Source organism: Heptranchias perlo, chromosome 44 (genome assembly GCF_035084215.1).
Source record: "Heptranchias perlo isolate sHepPer1 chromosome 44, sHepPer1.hap1, whole genome shotgun sequence".
Classification (NCBI taxonomy): Eukaryota; Metazoa; Chordata; class Chondrichthyes; order Hexanchiformes; family Hexanchidae; genus Heptranchias; species Heptranchias perlo.
The window spans coordinates 1543572-1562015 of record NC_090368.1 but is presented as its reverse complement, the minus strand read 5'-3'; the positions used below and the strand labels follow the sequence as shown (position 1 = coordinate 1562015).

General features: G+C 46.3%; 1 protein-coding gene across 2 annotated transcripts in view; it reads left to right on the top strand.

The window, feature by feature from the left end:
• Positions 1-18444, top strand: part of ash1l (ash1 (absent, small, or homeotic)-like (Drosophila)) — a 181377-nt gene that overhangs the window by 129024 nt on the left and 33909 nt on the right. For both annotated transcript variants that reach the window (XM_067975852.1, XM_067975851.1), the window contains exons 9-14: positions 2987-3032; positions 5084-5192; positions 9329-9535; positions 10360-10506; positions 14409-14517; positions 17570-17731. In XM_067975852.1, coding sequence (XP_067831953.1) covers positions 2987-3032; positions 5084-5192; positions 9329-9535; positions 10360-10506; positions 14409-14517; positions 17570-17731 — 780 coding nt within the window. The remainder of the gene's footprint in view (positions 1-2986; positions 3033-5083; positions 5193-9328; positions 9536-10359; positions 10507-14408; positions 14518-17569; positions 17732-18444) is intronic.

Sequence of the window (18444 nt, the reverse complement as noted above, 5' to 3'; positions counted from 1 at the left end):
AATGCATGTAAGATTGACCCCTGATCTGCTCTGAGTTCTGTCAGTCTCCACTGAGGTGTAATAGGGACACTGCATTTGTTCTCAATACCCCCAAAGCTAGCTATGGCAAATATCAGCTGCACCTGCTGTTGGTTGCTGTCCAGTTACCCCTGCTGGAAAGTTTGTGTGTGCTGCTGAGTGAGGGCAGACGTGGCCAGCATCAGTTGGTCTGTTGACGCTCCCTGTCCAGGTCCACATTTGAAGACTTGAGGACGGCACTGGAGGGCTTCCAGTCCCCCGGGAACCAGAACCCAGCAAGAGTTAACACCTTCAGGGAGGAAGGGACAAAGTGTAATATTTAAAGGGGAGTGCAGTCATCTGTGTTGCAGTAGATCTGACAAGTGCAAGGTTAAACACACAAGTTTGTTTCATAGTGGTGGATTTATTTTTCCCACTTGCCCTGTTGTTTCACGTTTGAAAAAAGCATGGAGTAAAAATCACCAAACCGTAGCAAAATAATAACTGGAAATGTGGAAAGTATTTTCCAGCACTGGCAGCCCACACAAGCATAAGGAGATTTGGAAACACAATGGGAGAACCTCTCATTTCTTTTTGGCAAAATGTCCTTTCCTCTGCATTCAATTTCTGACAGTTGTCGTTGACTTAATTGGAAAGAAAAGACTCTGAAGTTTAAATGTTTCTCTCATGTCTCCAACTAACCTCAGATGTAAAGCACCCACGCACCAGATGAAATCTGAGACGTTTACAGCAGCTGTGTGTTTTTAGGGCAGCTGCATGTGTAGAATTTTTGTTTTGGTGCAGAATTGCTGCTGCGTTCTTCAAAGGGTTAACTGGACATTGCTTTGTGCAGAAATGGAACCTCCGTGCAATTAAAAAAAATAATAAACGTGCAGCGACAGGAAGGTCAAAGTCCCGTCTCTATTTATTGAAAGGCTTTTGATTTTTGGTTTAAAATGCTTTTAACTCCATTCTGAACAACATAACTGCCCAGTGATCAAGCTTCTTTTCTCCCTCCCCCTTCCCCGCACCTTTTCCTCCTCCTACCTAGAAGGTGACCAGCTGACCTCCAGTACCTCGCCCAAGTGACCTTTCCTCATGTGTCAGCCCGAGCAATGGAGGGTTATTGAACAGTGAAGGCCATTGAAACTGAACCTGATCCGCCAGCTCGGTCACTCCCCGCCCGCTCACTCGCCCACTTTTGCTCTTTAGAATCACTGGATAAAGACAAAAGGCCCGTATCGAACCCACTGCTCCACCCAGTTGTCATCCAGCTCACCCATCAAAAATTGTCTTCTTTTTTAAATCTTGAAGCCAATAAAATTTATGAACAAAAAAACCTTTTAAGCATAGCCACACATGCCTGTTTTCATTGCTGTAGTGACATTTTTTTTCCACTAAATTCATTGTGCCAGTGAAGGGGTTAACAGTCTAATTATAGTTCTGAAATATCCTCACAAAATAAACTTCAGATGCCCATGTAAGGACAGTAATGCCGTTCTTAAATTCAGTGAAAGCTGCATATTGAGTTTTATTTTGGGGCCATGCCTAGTGTTTTTCAGCGAGATCTCTCTCTTTTTGGGCTATCCCTCGGAGATTTAAAATGTACAGCCAACTCGGCTGAGAATTTTTTTCTGTTGTGTTTTTCTTGGCAGGGTCTGTGGAGAGTGGAATGTCTTTTTCACTTGCAAAAAAAAAGTAACTGTTGCTCCAAAGCTTGAACAAAGAAAAAATTGTTCTCATGGGGTGGGGGTGGGAGGGGGGGGGGGAGGGTAGGAGGGGAGAGGAGAGGAGTGGAAATAGTAGTTTAATGGATGTTGTGGTTATATCTGCACACTTGGCAGTCTGGTAGTTGTAATACTGGAGTACTGCGCTCCCAGCGAGCGGAGAGTGTGACTCCCTGTCTGAACTAATAGTTATAATGGTGCCTCCTCGAATTGTGCCCTTGTATTGATCGCGCAGCCACCCTGTATAGAGTCAGTGAGCTCTGCACCTCCGGCAGCACCCAAGTCCCAAGGGCAGCCATCAGGGACAGCAGAAAATCGGAGACCCTCTCTCCGCTCTCCAATAGGGATCTCCAGCGCACTAAAGAGAAAGGTGGAGACTGAGCTCGGGAGTAGCAGGGCTCTCCCAACATCAGTATGAAAGTGCCTACTAATCCTGCAAATGAGGGGAATGCACTCTGTTCAAGCATGCCCTCTCACGTGTCAGTCAAGGGACATTTACCCTGGTCCATGTGCCGGGACACACACCTACACTTCAGCAGCAGAATGCATTGCTTGTTACATGGTATAATGCTCCAATTGTTACCAAAACACCATAACCAGCGACTCACCGTGAATAGCACACGGGCACTCCACCAGTATACGTAAATAGGTTAAAATAAAGTGAATCTAGATGCCCTGCAACTATTTGTATAGGTGTAAAGTGCACAAATTCTTGGACTCTCTTGCTGATCTTCCCAGTGTAGCAGCTGTTTTACTTTGTCTCATGTGATGAAGGTAGAGAAGCTCTCATGGCGAAACACCAAGGGTTCATTTACACCACGGTTAGCGAATTGCCCTCAAGAGTGGCTGGCTTCTCCAGTCCCATTCTCGGATCCTCATCACAAAGCCAATTATCATCCCCAGTTACGTCACGAGGTTCTACGCCATGTCACATGAGAGCTTGGGCCCCAATCTGCTCAAGTCCATGTTTACAGCACAATAAAGGGATCTGCAATTCAGGGTTGAAACTCCCAGCTGCCGAGCTTTGTGTCGAACCCCCAGTGCAGAGGGCGGTCTGACTCCATGTTTATATTCCTACTTTTGCTGTGCCCCTAAAGTTGGTGTGTAACTGCACCCTATGATTATATTGCATTGCAACATAGAAAAAGGCTGCTGGTGTGATGAAAAAGTAGCTACCACTGTGTATTACAGGTGTGTTGGTGTGTACACTACAGTATATTGTAAACTTGTGGCTAACTTGCGTTTTCTCCTCTCTTTTTAAGCTGTATAAAAAGCCTGATGTCCCACTTTATAAGAAGATCCGATCCAGTAAGGCAGTTTCCATTTCTGTACTTCCATCTTCAAAAGTTCTTTTTTAATTATTAATCTTTACTTCAATCTGTGACTTAATCTGTTTTATTTTTAATTAATTTTACTTGTTGCACTTGCTGTTTGGTTACAACATGTTGACGTACATAACATAGCACACAGTGTTACAGGGTACAATGTGCAGGGTGGGCTTGTGTGCCCACAGTTGTGGGCGAACCTGGGGACCGATTCCAGGGAGAGGCAGTGATGCTGCTGTGCTCGTCTTTTTTTATTCATTCATGGGATGTGGGCGTCACTGGCGAGGCCAGCATTTATTGCCCATCCCTAATCGCCCTTGAGAAGGTGGTGGTGAGCTGCCTTGAACCGCTGCAGTCCGTGTGGTGAAGGTTCTCCCACAGTGCTGTTAGGAAGGGAGTTCCAGGATTTTGACCCAGTGACAATGAACGAACGGCGATATATTTCCAAGTCAGGATGGTTGAGAGACCTGGAGGGGAACGTGCAGGTGGTGGTGTTCCCATGCGCCTGCTGCCCTTGTCCTTCTAGGTGGTAGAGGTCGCGGGTTTGGGAGGTGCTGTCAAAGAAGCCTTGGCGAGTTGCTGTAGTGCATCCTGTGGATGGTACACACTGCAGCCACAGTGCGCTGGTGGTGAAGGGAGTGAATGTTTAGGGTGGTGGATGGGGTGCCAATCAAGTGGGCTGCTTTGTCCTGGATGGTGTTGAGCTGCACTCATCTTGAGTTACTGTCTAGTGGGTTTTGGTTGTGACATGACAATGATCCCATTCAGTTGTGCTGCATTAGGGTCCTTGCTATGCAAATCTGTTTCCATCCCAAGTTGTGCCATTTGCTTCAGCTGCCCCCCATGGCTTAATTGGTAACACCAGCGCGAAAGTGGTCCCTACCACCAGAAGGTTCCAGCTTGCCTCCTTGGTTGATACTGTGTTAACTGCCATTGGCCCAAGGAACCAGTTCAGACACTCTGGCCTCACTGCCCCTGGGCTAAGGAGGGGGAAAATCATTGTGGGTTCCTGCTGTTGATCACTGCTGGAAATTCTGCACGTGGGCATTGGGTGAGAACAGAATCCGGCTGGGATGTTCCCCACCCCCAGTCACTGCCACCCAGGTGAGTTAGCAATAGGCTGCCAGCACCTGTGGACCAGTATCCCAGCAGGAGTCGGCGCCTTAGCAAGGGACCAAGACAGGTGGCAGCAAAGATATTAAAGGTCGGCATCAGCCCAGTGTCGGGTTTTCCAGCAAGGAGGCTGCACCTGTTTACATGAAAATGCGTGTAGGCAGCTTTCTTGACGGGAATCTCAGCTGTTGATTTGCTGTCAACGAGGTTTAATGTTTGACTGTTGACGGCTGGGAACTTCTCAACAAACGTGGGCTTGTGTGATACAAGCTGCAGATTGTGCTGACAGAGCTGAATTACAAAATGGACCTGGGAGGGGTGACTTTCAAAGCCTGTGATGAACGCATACCTAGATCAAGGATAACCTATCCATCAGAACGTAGGTCATATGCAACTAGACACCAAGAAAAGTGTTAGAGGAGAGACTATTCAGAGATATCCTGTTTTCATTCTTAAGCCAACTAGTCATCTTGTATAGAGTGAGTCAGAACAGACGATTGCTGAGAACCAGACTTGGCCTTATGCTGGAATCTCTGTACCAGCTGGCAGCATTGTTTCCTGGGACTGGCCAGCTCCAGACCAGTTCTCAAGCTGGTCCTGAGTTTGGGCCTCGTTGCTTTCAGTGGAGCCGCTCCGGGGAAACTCCCCAACAGGGACGAGGGCCGGTGAGATAGCGAGGATATCCATCCTGGCACGGCGCTAGGATTCTTCTTCAATAATACATGGAGGGCAACTCTGAACAAACATACTCCTGTAGAATGTCTTTTCCTTTAAGATTACAAGCTTGTGGACGGGTTGCTTCAGTCTGGATGGTACATGTGTCGATGTCAATGTATTTGGGAATATCTTCACGGTGTTACACACACTTTATGTATTTGGGAGCATTCAGTGTAACCGCAAGGCATGTTATCCTCTTTATAGATGTGTTTGTAGATGTTAAACCTCTTTCCGGGTGTGAGCCCACAACTTGCAACTGTAAGAGGCCAGCAGACCCTCTTGAGAAGAGCTGTATGGAAGACTGTCTGAACAGGTAGGCAAGTATGTGTAAAAGCCTCCAAAAAATGTCTCTGCAGTGCTGCTGTCCTTGAGACATGTTGAGAATACTGTCATTTCATCCACATTTTATAACCCAGCCCAGACAGATTGGGCAAAGATGCTGCCAATCAGTGGCAGCTGTCGAGCGTCCTGCAATAATTTAACCTTGGTAATACAAGGCTGAAAGTCAAGTAAGCTTGATTGAATTGACTAGATTTGCATATCTAGTCATCTTTGGTCAAAATCCAAGTCCAGTTGATGTGCTCAGCACTGGATCCAGGCTCCCTGATTGTTCAGCTGGTTACGGCAACGAGTCACTGAGTCCTAAAGACCAGAAGGACCCAGGGTTCAACTCCCTGCTCAGTTTGCCAATCTCAGCCAGATCCATAAGGGCGCTACAATTGGTCTGTGAGCCCCTGAGCAAGGGAGGGAAAAAAATAAGGCAGGGTTCATTCTCGTGATCAGTATTCTTGGAGAGGAAAAGGCAGCTTGCCACCGGGTCCTAAAGCTTCATATTAGCCATGAATGACCCAGTTTCGATCACTAGCCTGTGCTGCGTTAGCTGATCTCAACCATGGCAGTAATGGGGACTACAGTTGATCTCAACACCACTGGATTATGGAGGAGGACATTTGCCGGGATTCCTGCTCATTGCTATTCAGTGATTCCTGCTAGAAATGCACATGTGGACACCAGGAGCAGGCAGAATTAGGCTCAGCTGTGAAGTCTTCCACAGTCAAATAGCTGGCCAACACACACTGTCCAAGCTCACACATGAAGGGCTTGGGCTACGGAGGGCGTCTAGCATCCGTGGATCTTTATCCCATTAACCTGAGCCCCAAAGCATCGCCGTCGCCTCTGACTAGCTGGACACGAGCTGCAGCTTCCTTATCTGACAGGAGAGGATAGCACGCCCTGGTAACTGGGGCTGTGGCAACTGGCCAAGTTCATTTTGCCACTTGGCTCCATGCTGTGGTGTGTTGATGCGCATTTTAAGCTATTTGATGCAAACTCATTAGTTGCTCTTGGCAGTTTGCCTATAAACTGTGCACTGATGTTTTTTTTATTATTAATTATAATCTGAAGATTTTGAGTTTTAATAAAACAGGAAGCCTGGCGTGCTGCTTGTACTGCGCTCCCAACACCGAAACAGATGCACAGGCATCGTTCCCGTCTCGATTCATCAGAGCTGGCGATAGCTTCCGTGCCTCCCATCGATTGGACTTGTTGAGCAGCTAAGCAATTGCCATGGGTTTTCTGTTATCAATGTTGTGTTCATCAAGGTCAGGGATGTCATTGTTGGGAAACTGAATATTTTTCATTTCAGGCCCCCAGTATTAGCATCAAACACACTAAAGGCAGGTATAACATGGGTTAGATACAGAATAAAGCCCCCTCTACACTGTCCCATCAAACACTCCCAGGGCAGGTACAGCACGGGTTAGATACAGAGTAAAGCTCCCTCTACACTGTCCCATCAAACACTCCCAGAGCAGGTACAGCACGGGTTAGATACAGAGTAAAGCTCCCTCTACACTGTCCCATCAAACACTCCCAGGGCAGGTACAGCACGGGTTAGATACAGAGTAAAGCTCCCTCTACACTGTCCCATCAAACACTCCCAGGGCAGGTACAGCACGGGTTAGATACAGAGTAAAGCTCCCTCTACACTGTCCCATCAAACACTCCCAGGGCAGGTACAGCACGGGTTAGATACAGAGTAAAGCTCCCTCTACACTGTCCCAGCGCCATGCCTCGCCCCAAACTTAAGAGCCCCACACTGCTGCACCAGTGTGACAAATTTCTGTTTCCCACACCAGCCATCCTGTGGCCTCTGAGACTATAACATTAGTGCCAAAATGAAGACATTGCCTGGAATTTCTGCAGGGCTTCTCCACTTAGGGATCAGCGGAACCCCCTCGCCTGCCTGGTGTAAATGACCCTTAACTTTGTTTCTCCAGGGTTTCAGCTAATCTTCCGCCCAAATTAGGGTGGGAGATGAGGAGAATGCATGCTGAAATCTAGAGCCCATGGTGTTACTGCTGTTGCCATGATAAGGTAGTATTCTCGGGAGTAATAAATAGCTTCAGAAACAAAGTAAAAGCCCCACTTTGTGAGTTATTCTGTCCATGGTGAGTGCTTCAGGACAGCAACAAACTATTCTACCAGGACACCAAAACAGCCAAGTGTTACCTCTCGCCACCTGTAGAATGAGGGTTGGATTGGACTGGTGTGCAGAATGTCTCATGCAGTGTGTTATCGAGGCCAACAGGAGCAGATGATGTTTCTGTAAATCTGCTGTCATTTGTTGAGCTTTGGAGGCCTCTTCTACTGCTCCCTCACCCACTCCTCAACCTTCCACTAAAGTTCATCGAGCTCTGATGTTCCTCCCCGCCCTTCTCTTCTGGAGGCACCGACTGTTGCTGGGGAGAGGATCAGTGGCTACTGGCAAACCTCTGGTTTCCACACATTCTTCATGTGTGAGTCTAGGCAGTGAAGGTCACCAGGTCATGATAGCAGAGTCCAATCCTGTCCACACCCAGTGTCCACACACACATGCCCTTTCCAGCAGAAGTCATTGGATTCCTGACAGATTTCCCCACCCCCAGGGTCACTGAAGCCAATTTTAGGCACCCCTATAGCTGCCTTAACTGTCAGCTAATTGAGCACAGACTGTAGCACTGAGCCTTACAGAGCAGAAAGTCCCAGCCTTGAAGCTTTTTATGGAGTCATGAATAACCCTGCAGTATTGCTCAATATTACATGTAGTGTTTGTGCATTATGCCTGGTTATTGTCACAACCTTAGTAAGGAGTAGGTAACCCGCATGAATGAAGCTTACACTTCCTTTACTTTGTCATTGAGAATAAACTTGACAAGAACCAGGTCCCACTAAGATTACAGATAAGTGTAACTGGTCAAAGCTGTTACTTTCTCCCTTTGCGGCAATTCACATGTAGGTAACAAGCGCTGCTCAGGTGACAGGCGTCCATCCCCTCCCAGAGTAAAGTTTAAACTGCAAACTTTTAAAAATGTTATCACTGTGACAAGTTTATGGGAGAGAAAAACTTTCAGACTTTTAATAGGAAAGTTTAATTGAACTTGGCAGCAGTAAAGAAAAACTATTTACTTAGAAGCCTGTGGGTGAAATACTAGACGGGTGCCTGGTGTTTAATATCCAGTGGCCGCATGTTGAAGAGTAACATCAGATATTAGGGGGTAGATTCCCCCTCCCACTGGGGGAGCTCACACACTAGTCACCTGATCGGGAGGCCTGGTAGACTGCAGGCAGAAAACGAGTGCCCCAGGGCAGCCTGCCAGCTCCAGGCCAGAAGAAGGTAGATTGGGGGTTTGGGTGGGCTGGCATTGGGGTATCTTTTCTCGGGATGGGGAGGGACCCGTTGAAGCAGCGACCCAGGTCGTTTTTGTGGCGTTCCGGAGAACCACTCTTGCTCCTCTTGGCCCCACAAAAGTAAATTAAAGCTCACCTGCTGGGCTTCTCTTCGACTGGACCGCCAACGGACACTGGGCGGAGCTGCGCCCAGTACTGCCCTAAAATGGCAATCGGAGTCCTGTGTACATCAGTTTGTATATTAAAGGGGCCTACCGCTCCACCACCCAGGGTGGGGCCTAGGGAAGGTAGGGACGGCCACACTGTGGGTGGGAACAGGCTGTAAGTTATTCCCCATCATTTTCAGGGCGCTATCGCTACGTTTCCCCTAGATGGGAGGCCTCGAAATTACTGCCACAGCCTCAGTTTTGGGAGCGCTAGTTTTAGGACGTCATGTAACATGCAGTCTCTTTCAGTACCAGTTGTGTGTACAACATGCATCACAGTAACCCCACCCATTGCAGTGGGTGAGAATTGATTAGAATTATGGGGACCACCTTGAAGAAAGTAAGACAGAGAAAAACCGGGAATGCTGGAAATGAAGAACAGTTGGAGAGCCATTGTGAGAAGGGTCATGAAACGTCACCCCATCTTTCCTCTGTTCAGACCTGCTGTACATTTCCAGCTTCTCCTGTTAGTTCAAATCGCACCAAACTCAGAGGACTGAATTATTTCTTGAGTTGGTTGTTGCCTGGAAATAAGCATCTGTTAAGTGCAGCTTATCCCCTGTTTGTGCGGCAGGATGATCTTTGCAGAGTGCGCCCCGAGTACGTGCCCCTGCGACGAGCATTGCTGCAACCAGCGGATCCAGAGGCACGAGTGGGTGCAGTGCCTGGAGCGGTTCCGAGCGGAGGGAAAAGGCTGGGGGATCCGCACCAAGGAAACTCTGAAGGCCGGACAGTTCATCATCGAGTATCTGGGGGAGGTCGTCAGCGAGCAAGAATTCAGGTACAAAGATCTTCCACAGCCCATTTGCACAGAGACTGGCTTTGCCCCAAACTGAGTTCAGTTTCCCAACAGAATAAACTTCCTACAATTTATGTTCATTACTTAGCCAGAGTAAGCGCTCAGCGGCAAACATGAAGTGTGATGCAGTGCCAGAACGTGGATTTTGTTTTTGGCAACGATGCTTCTGTACTTATAACAGGGCAGTCTAGGAGTATGTACAGTGCTTACATTGGCTGCAGAGGTGAACAATTACTATTTACAGTGATGGTATGGGGTGCAGATCTGTGCACGCCCCAGACAGTCTCATAAATCATACACTTGGCAAGGGCATGTGAGAAATGCAAATGGAATGTTTGACCCACTAATGACTCCCCTAAATGATTCAGACTCCTGGGTGTCTCCAACCTCAAATCTACACCTACTATCCTACGTTTCTTAAAAGAAAGGACTCCCATTTATACAGGGCCTGTGAAATGCAGCTGTATTTTACCGTGTAGAGATCAAAGTGGGATGTTGTCACTGCGGTGAGCCATGGATCTCTGCAACTTCTCGTTTTACGGAATCCATATCTCTATAGTCACTTGATACTGGCTACCAAATGTGAGTTTTTTTTGGGGGGGAGGAAACATAGAAAATTTAATGTCTCATTTAAAAGATGTCACCTCTGACAATGTCGCACTCCCTCAGCATTGTGCTGGAGTGTCACCCTAGATTATAGGGTCAAGCCCTGAAGCGGGACTTGAACCCACAGCCATATGACTCAGACGAGAGTGCTATCCACAGAGCAAAGCAGGCGCAATGATATTTGCTCTTCTCCCCTCTAGGAACCGAATGATAGAACAGTACCAGAACCACAATGATCATTACTGCCTGAACCTGGACAGTGGGATGGTGATCGACAGTTACCGCATGGGGAACGAAGCTCGCTTCATAAACCACAGCTGCAGTCCTAACTGCGAAATGCAGAAATGGTAAGAGGAAGTTACACGAAAAGCACATGTACCTTGCCCGTGCTGCACGCAGTGTTTACAAGCAGTGTATCTGGTTAAAATCACGTTCTGCAATAGAACCATAGAAAAGATACAACACAGAAGGGGCCCATTGTGTCCACGTCGGCTCGAAGAACAACCAGGTGCCCATTCTAATCCCACCTTCCAGCACCCGGACCATAGTTAACAGCACTTTAGGTGCAGGTCCAGGTACTTTTTAAAAGAGTTGAGGGCCCCTGCCTCTACCACCAATTCGGGCAGCGAATTCCATACACCCACCACCCTCTGGGTAAAAAAGTTTTTCCTCATGTCCCCTCTAATCCTTCCGCCAATCAGCTTAAATCTATGTCCTCTAGTTCTTGAACTCTCCGCTAGGGGAAACAGGTACTTCCTGTCTACTCTATCTAGGCCCCTCATAATTTTGTACACCTCAATCAAGTCACCCCTCAGCCTCCTCTGCTCCAAGGAAAATAACCCCAGCCTATCCAATCTCTCTTCGTAGCTGCAATTTTCAAGCCCTGGCAACATTCTTGTAAATCTTCTCTGCACTCTCTCCAGAGCAATCACGTCCTTCCTGTAATGTGGTGACCAGAACTGCGCACAATACTCCAGCTGTGACCTTACCATCGTTTATACAGTTCCATCGTTACATCCCTGCTTTTGTATTCTATACCTCGGTTAATAATGGAGAGCATTCTGTATGCCTTCTTCACAATCTTATCTACCTGGACTGCCACCTTCAGGGACCTGTGCACATGCACTCCAAGGTCTCTCACTTCCTCTACCCCTCTCAATATATTCCCGTTTACTGCGTATTCCATTTTACAGTTTGCCCTCCCTAAGTGCATTACCTTACACTTCTCCAGGTTGAACTCCATTTGCCACTTTTCTGCCCACTCCACCAACCCATTGATATCTTCTTGGAGTCTACAGTTATCCTCTTCACTATCAACTACACGGCCAGTTATTGTGTCGTCTGCAAATTTGCAATCATGCCCCCTACATTCAAGTTCAAATCATTAATATATACCACAAACAGCAAGGGACACAATACTGAGCCCTGTGGCACACCACTGGAAACGGATTTCCATTTGCAAAGACATCCATCGACTTTTACCCTTTGCTTCCTGTTACTGAGCCAATTTTGGATCCAATTCGCCACATTTCCCTGTATCCCATGGGCTTTTACCCCACTGACCAGTCTGCCATGTGGGACCTTGTCAAATGCCTTACTAAAATCCATGTAGACAACATCCACTGCACTACCCTCATCAATCCTCCTTGTTACTTCCTCAAAGAATTCAATCAGATTTGTAAGGCATGACCTTCCCTGAACAAATCCATGCTGACTATCCCTGATTAAACCATGCCTTTCCAAGTGACAGTTTATCCTATCTCTCAGTATTGATTCTAATAGTTTGCCCATCAACGAGGTAAGACTGACCGGCCTATAATTGTTTGGCCTTTCCCTTGAACCCTTTTTAAACAATGGTACTATGTTTGCAGTCTTCCAGTACCTCCCCTGTATCTAGTGAGGATTGGAAAATGATCCTCAGAGCATCCGCTATTTCCTCCCTGGCTTCCTTCAATAGCCTAGGAAACAATCCATCTGGCCCTGTGACTTATCAACGTTCAAGGATTCCAGTCCCTCTAGTACTTCCTCTCTCGTTATTTTTACCTTATCCAATATTTCACACCTCTCCTCTTTAACTACTACGTCCGGTCAATCCCTTTCCTTTGTGAATACAGAGACAAAATATTCATTTAAAACCCTACCCACATCCTCTGCTTCTACACACAAGTTACCCTTATCATCCCTGATAGGTCCCACCTTTTCCTTAGCTATCCTCTTGTTCTTAATGTACTGATAAAACATCTTTGGGTTTTCTTTAATCTTACTAGCTAATATTTTTTCCTGCCCTCTCTTTGCTTTCCTTATTTCCTTTTTTACGCATCCCTGTACTTTCTAAACTCCTCTAGGCTTTCTGCAGTAGTTAGTTTTCTGTGACAGTCATAAGCTTTCTTTTGCTGCTTTATCTTGCCGCATATACGTCTGGACAACCAGGGGGCTCTAAATTTGGCAGTGCCACCCTTTCTCTTTGAGGGGAAGTGTCTGCATTGTACCTGTAGAATTTCACTTTTTAGTGCCTCCCACTGGCTTGCCACTGATTTCACCTCAAGTAGTTGTGTCCAGTCCACAATATTAGCAACAAGTGTGTTAACTAGTCTGTAGAAAATTCCCGTGCCCGCTATTTTAACAAGGACGTTAACCCAGTCACATGAAGCATCTTACTCTCGACCCCATATTCCTAAAATCCAACAGAGCTCTTTGGTTAAATATGTGTTTGCATTGGTGCGATTTCCTGGGATTACGTAGAATTTACAGCACAGAAACAGGCCATTCGCTAGTGTTTATGCTCCACATGAGCCTCATCTAACCCTATCAGCGTATCCTTCTATTCTTTTCTCCCTCGTACTTATCTAACTTCCCCTTAAATGGATTTCTAAGAAGCTTTCAGTGTTGAAGAAACCAGCAAGGTGATGTAAGAATTAAAGAAAGAAAGAATGAATTTGCATTTATTTAGCACCTTATCAGAAACAACACCACCTGCACGTTCCCCTCCAAGTCCCACACCATCCCGACTTGGAAATATATCGCCGTTCCTTCATCGTTGCTGGGTCAAAATCCTGGAATTCCCTACCTAATAGCACTGTGGGAGAACCTTCACCACACAGACTGCAGCGGTTCAAGAACGCGGCTCACCACCACCTTCTCAATGGCAATTAGGGATGGGCAATAAATGCTGGCCTTGCCAGCGATGCCCACATCCCATGAATGAATAATAATTTTTTTAATGTCTCCAATGCTTCACATACAATGAATTACTTTGAGGGACAGTGACTGTTGTTTCACAGGCAAATGTGACAACTATTTTCATTTTTTTTAACTGGTTTGTTTGAATGAGGAGTATTGGCTGAAACCCCCAGCTCTCTTTCAAATAATACCACGCGATCTTTAAGACCCATCTGAACAAGTAGGCGGGACCTCGGTTTAACCCCTTTACTGAAGGATGGCACCTTTGACAGTGCAGCACTCCCTCAGTCCTGCATTGGACTGTCAGCCAAGATTATGGTCCAGGAATTCCTGGTAGATAAGTGCGGCAGAGTAGAACGCATCCTTGCCCAAATCCCGGGGACCGGGTCATTTGTATAGATGGGTGGTGGCTGCATCAGCCCAGCTTCTAAGACACAGCCAAGTCCTTTCAAGGCCCAAATGAGCCAAAGAGGATTTTTTTTGTTTTAAACACTGGAACTACTCTGACCAGGGAATTTAATCTCTCTGGAATTGATTACATTACTCTAAGGTTTTGGAGCTTCAGAAGGCTTTGAAGGGACTCACACCAGGACTCTGTATCCTGCTATGGCTGTCAAGCTTTGCACACTGGGTCTAGTTATTGTACAGTGGAGCCCAGCCATGCTGCCGAGACCAGCTCTTAAAGGAAAGCGTAAAAGGAACAGCCCTCGTCAAGTGTGAGTTTGGACTGAATGTCAGCAAGCTATTCAATTATGGGAGCATCACAGCCGAGCACGATCCTGCCCTCGCCCAGTATCCGCACAGGGTCACTGGTCAGTTATAAGGAGCAGGAGGCTTTGCTGATTTTTTTTTTTCCCCCCCTTCTATCCTGGTGCACTGAGACCATATTTTGTATCTCTTGGCTCAGACTTGATTGGTGAAGCAGCATGCTGCCATTTTTGCAAAGTATAAAATCATATACTCAGTACAGCTGTTCAGATTCTAATTGTGTAGTGACTCGGGTAAGCTGCATAAACCATTCATGAACAAACTGCACCTTCCATTTTACCCCCCTCCCCGTCTTCTGTAGGTCGGTCAATGGCGTTTACAGGATTGGACTATTTGCGCTGAAAGATGTAATTGCCGGGACTGAACTGACGTATGACTACAACTTCCACGCATTCAATCTGGAGAAGCAGGTAATGTGGAGAACCTGGGCATTCAAAGCCGCACTATCCAAACTGTGTAACACCACGCTTCTCCGTTTATATAAAATCTGCAAAGACTGATTCCCTACAAAGCAACAAAGACCACAGCTGTAAAGAAAAATGTGAATTTGTACAAAATCGGAGGGTGCTTTATTTTATCAGGTACAATACATTGAATTACATAGAATGTACAGCACAGAAACAGGCCATTCAGCCCAACAAGTCCATGCCGGTGTTTATACTCCACACGAGTCTCCTCTCGCCCTTCATCTAACCCCATCAACATATCCTTCTATCCCTTTCTCCCTCATGTGTTTATCTAGATTCCCCTTAAATGCATCTATGCTATTTGCCTCAACCACTCCTTGTGGTAGTGAGTTCCACATTCCAACCACTCTCTGGGTTAAGAAGTTTCTCCTGAATTCCCTATTGGATTTATTAGTGACTCTCTTATATTTATGGCCCCCTAGTTCTGGTCTCCCCCACAAGTGGAAACATCTACTCTACGTCTACCCTATCGAACCCCTTTCATAATTTTAAAGCCCTCTATCAGGTCACCCCTCAGTCTTTTTTCTAGAGAAAAGAGCCCCAGCCTGTTCAACCTTTCCTGATAGATATAACCTCTCAGTTCCAGTATCATCCGAGTAAATCTTTTTGCACCTTCTCCAGTGCCTCTATATCCTTTTTACAATATGGAGACCAGAACTGTTCACAGTACTCCAAAGTATGGTCTAACAAAGGTTCTACACAAGTATAACATAACTTCCCTGCTTTTCAATTCTATCCCTCTAGAAATGAACCCCAGTGCTCTGCGTTTTTTAATGACCTTTATCAACCTGCGTCACTACTTTGTGATTTGTGTATCTGTACCCACAGATCCCTCTGCTCCTCTACCCCATTTAGACACTTATTTTCCATGGAGTATGTGGCCTGCTTATTCTTCCTACCAAAATGTACCACCTCACATTAATCTATATTGAAATTCATTTGCCAATTACACACCCATTCTGCAAGGTTATTAATGTCTCCCTGTATTTTGTCGCAGTCCTCCTCAGTATTAACTATACTTCGCAATTTGGTGTCGTCCGCAAATTTTGAAATTGTACTTCCAATTAAGACCAAATCGTTTATGTAAATGGTGAACAACAGTGGCCCCAGCACCAATCCCTGTGGAACACCACTTCCCACCTTTTGCCAGTCTGTGTAATTACCTTTAACCCCAGCTCTCTGTTTTCTGTTTTGTAGCCAGCTTGCTAATTGGTCTATAGTTCCCTGGACTTGTTCTAGCTCCCTTTTTAAGCATAGGAATTACGTTAGCTGTCTGCCAGTACTCTGGCACTATTCCCTTTTCTAATGAATTTTTATATATATGTAAAATACACTTCTAAAATACACCTAGGTAACTCAGAGTGCCGCATTCGCAGCAAGGATAGGTTGTACCCCGTCTGAGTGGTGTTGGGGGAAATCATAAAGCACATTCCTGATCAAAAACCACATGAACTGACACACCGTGAATATACAGTAAGGTGTTAATGAAAGAGGGACATTATTGGAAGGCAACATTTCTTCCTCCTTTAAACTTGCAGTTTTTGCATCGCACCCAACAGGTGCAAGTTAAGAGGAGCGTATAGTTATTTTTCCTCACTCCCTCTCTTTTAGGGCTCCGTGGAGTGTTCCCTGATCAAAAGGCCTTTGCTAAAAGTGTTGGCCATTTGTCGCCTGGACATGGCGCAGTAAGACTTGAATGGGGAGGGGGCTGTGCTTGGAGCTGAGGACTCAGCAATTTTTTCTTCCCCTTCCATCCTATTAGGGACCTGCTTCACTCTTACATGCCAGCTCCTGTACCTCTCCCAAACAGTCTGGGTGGAGGTGGAATCTTGTTTGGGGAATTGCAGACAAAAGAGCACAGTACTGCCTAAGTGACGCTCCACGATTTGTGGCACAGTGTTATTGGAACTAACTCAAAGAAAGCAGCACAACTGAAAAAAATTGAGAATTGCTGCTGAGGCTGCAGCAGTTAAACCGTTTCCCATATGTTCCTTTTTACTTAATATTTAAACACAAACAATGAATGACAGCTGTAAATATTCTCATTTCACCTCTGGGTCCCAGATGATGTGATGGAAGTCTCCTAGCTTTACGTTTCCTGTGTTAAATGAGTTTGGGGCACTCTCGGCTTTGTTCCCAGTGGGGCATTGGACTGCAACACAGAACTACTCTTAATGTGGAAATAAATTGACAATCTCAATCGAGAGGCCTCAGCATGATTGATGTGGGAAATGGAAAATGTCACATTGTGCAGTAGGGGGCCTCTCCAGTGCTACGAACATCTAGAGGGAGCTTTACCCTGTACCTAACCAGTGCTGTACCTGCCCTGGGACTGTTTGGGACAGTGTAGAGGGAGCTTTACTCTGTATCTAACCTGTGCTGTACCTGCCCTGGGAGTGTTTGATGGTGGCACGGGGTGCTTGAGGTGGGAAAGTGTGCTATTTTTTTAACAATGAAGCTCTTCATCTTGATTGAGCACAAATTCTTTTTACCAAAAAAAAATAGTAGAATGAGAAATAATGTATTTATATCTGAATTGTGTACAAGTGCTTTGTATCAGGAGTTCATTATGAATGAATGGGATATGGTGATACTCCGCTTACAATGGATGTGGTTTGTTGGCAGATTCAAGTAGACCAGAAAAACCACGTCCACCTAAATGAAATGCACTGACAGTATGGCACGTATCACCAGTTTGTCCGGTTAGGGTTATCGGTTTGTTCAGACATACTCTGGACTCAGTCAGAAAGAGCTTTGGAATTCCTGAGTCAGGCAGCGCTAGAGAAGCCTTGAATCAATCCTTCCATGTTCTTTCTACAATAAAATTTCTCAACGGGTCTGATTTGCCTGAATACCACTAACAGCTGATATGCCAGGCAAACTAGGTTTAAAGAGCGAAGTCCTCTGGGGGCAGCTTAACATTGGAAGTTTGCTTCACCTGGGCGTGGGTATACGACTGGTTTGAAAATATCGTGTGGGTGTTTGTGTGTTACAGCAACTTTGTAAATGTGGGGCTGAGAGATGCCGTGGCATCATCGGAGGTCGCAGCCAGAGGATGAATGGATTGCTAAACAAAAATGGTCAGCAGGCAAACGGACAGAAGAAACCAGGCAGGTTGAAGGAGAAGAGGAAATCGAAGCACCGATTAAAGAAGAGGGTGGGTACTGTAATCTAGTGACGGTGTGTTGTGGTTGTGAGAAGGGAAAGTCAACCGGAGATTCATACCCCTGTCTCTAAATACTGAGTGTGTTCGTTAGTGGCTGATGAGGAACGCAGTCACTATGTTTGCAGTCAAATTGGACTGAAGTAGTAAACAGCGGAGTGGGCGAGGGGGTAAACTTAAATGTTATGTTGTCGTCACTTAAAGAACCTGCTTCCTACCCAAACTGCAAAATAACCCACATCGCAGATAAAGATAATCCGAAACCTTCAAAACGTGGCAGTGGGTGAGGAGCCCTCTCTACCCTGCATGGTGGACCGCCCAAGCCCCAGGGTTCTCCAGTGTCTTCATTGTCCGTTGGAAATAAATATATGTTTTTATTTTCTTTCCTCCTATTGAAGGGACTGACTCTTGCTGGAGCACCCCCTCGGGACTCTCCCAAGCAATCGCTCCTCACATTAGGTTCAGCAGCGATGTCAGGGCACATCACAGCCGAGCCTGATCCTGTTCTCATCCACTACCCACACTCGCGCACTTTCCAGCAGCGATGGTGATCAGGAACAGGAACCCTGGCTGATTTCACAGACTGCCAATCACCACTCCCTAACCAAGAGACAGAGGCCAGGCCAGTTGCAGCCCAAGAAATGCTGCCTCACCTGAGATCAGGTAACTGAGCACAGATTGGGGGGGAAACCTGGCACCTTCTTGTC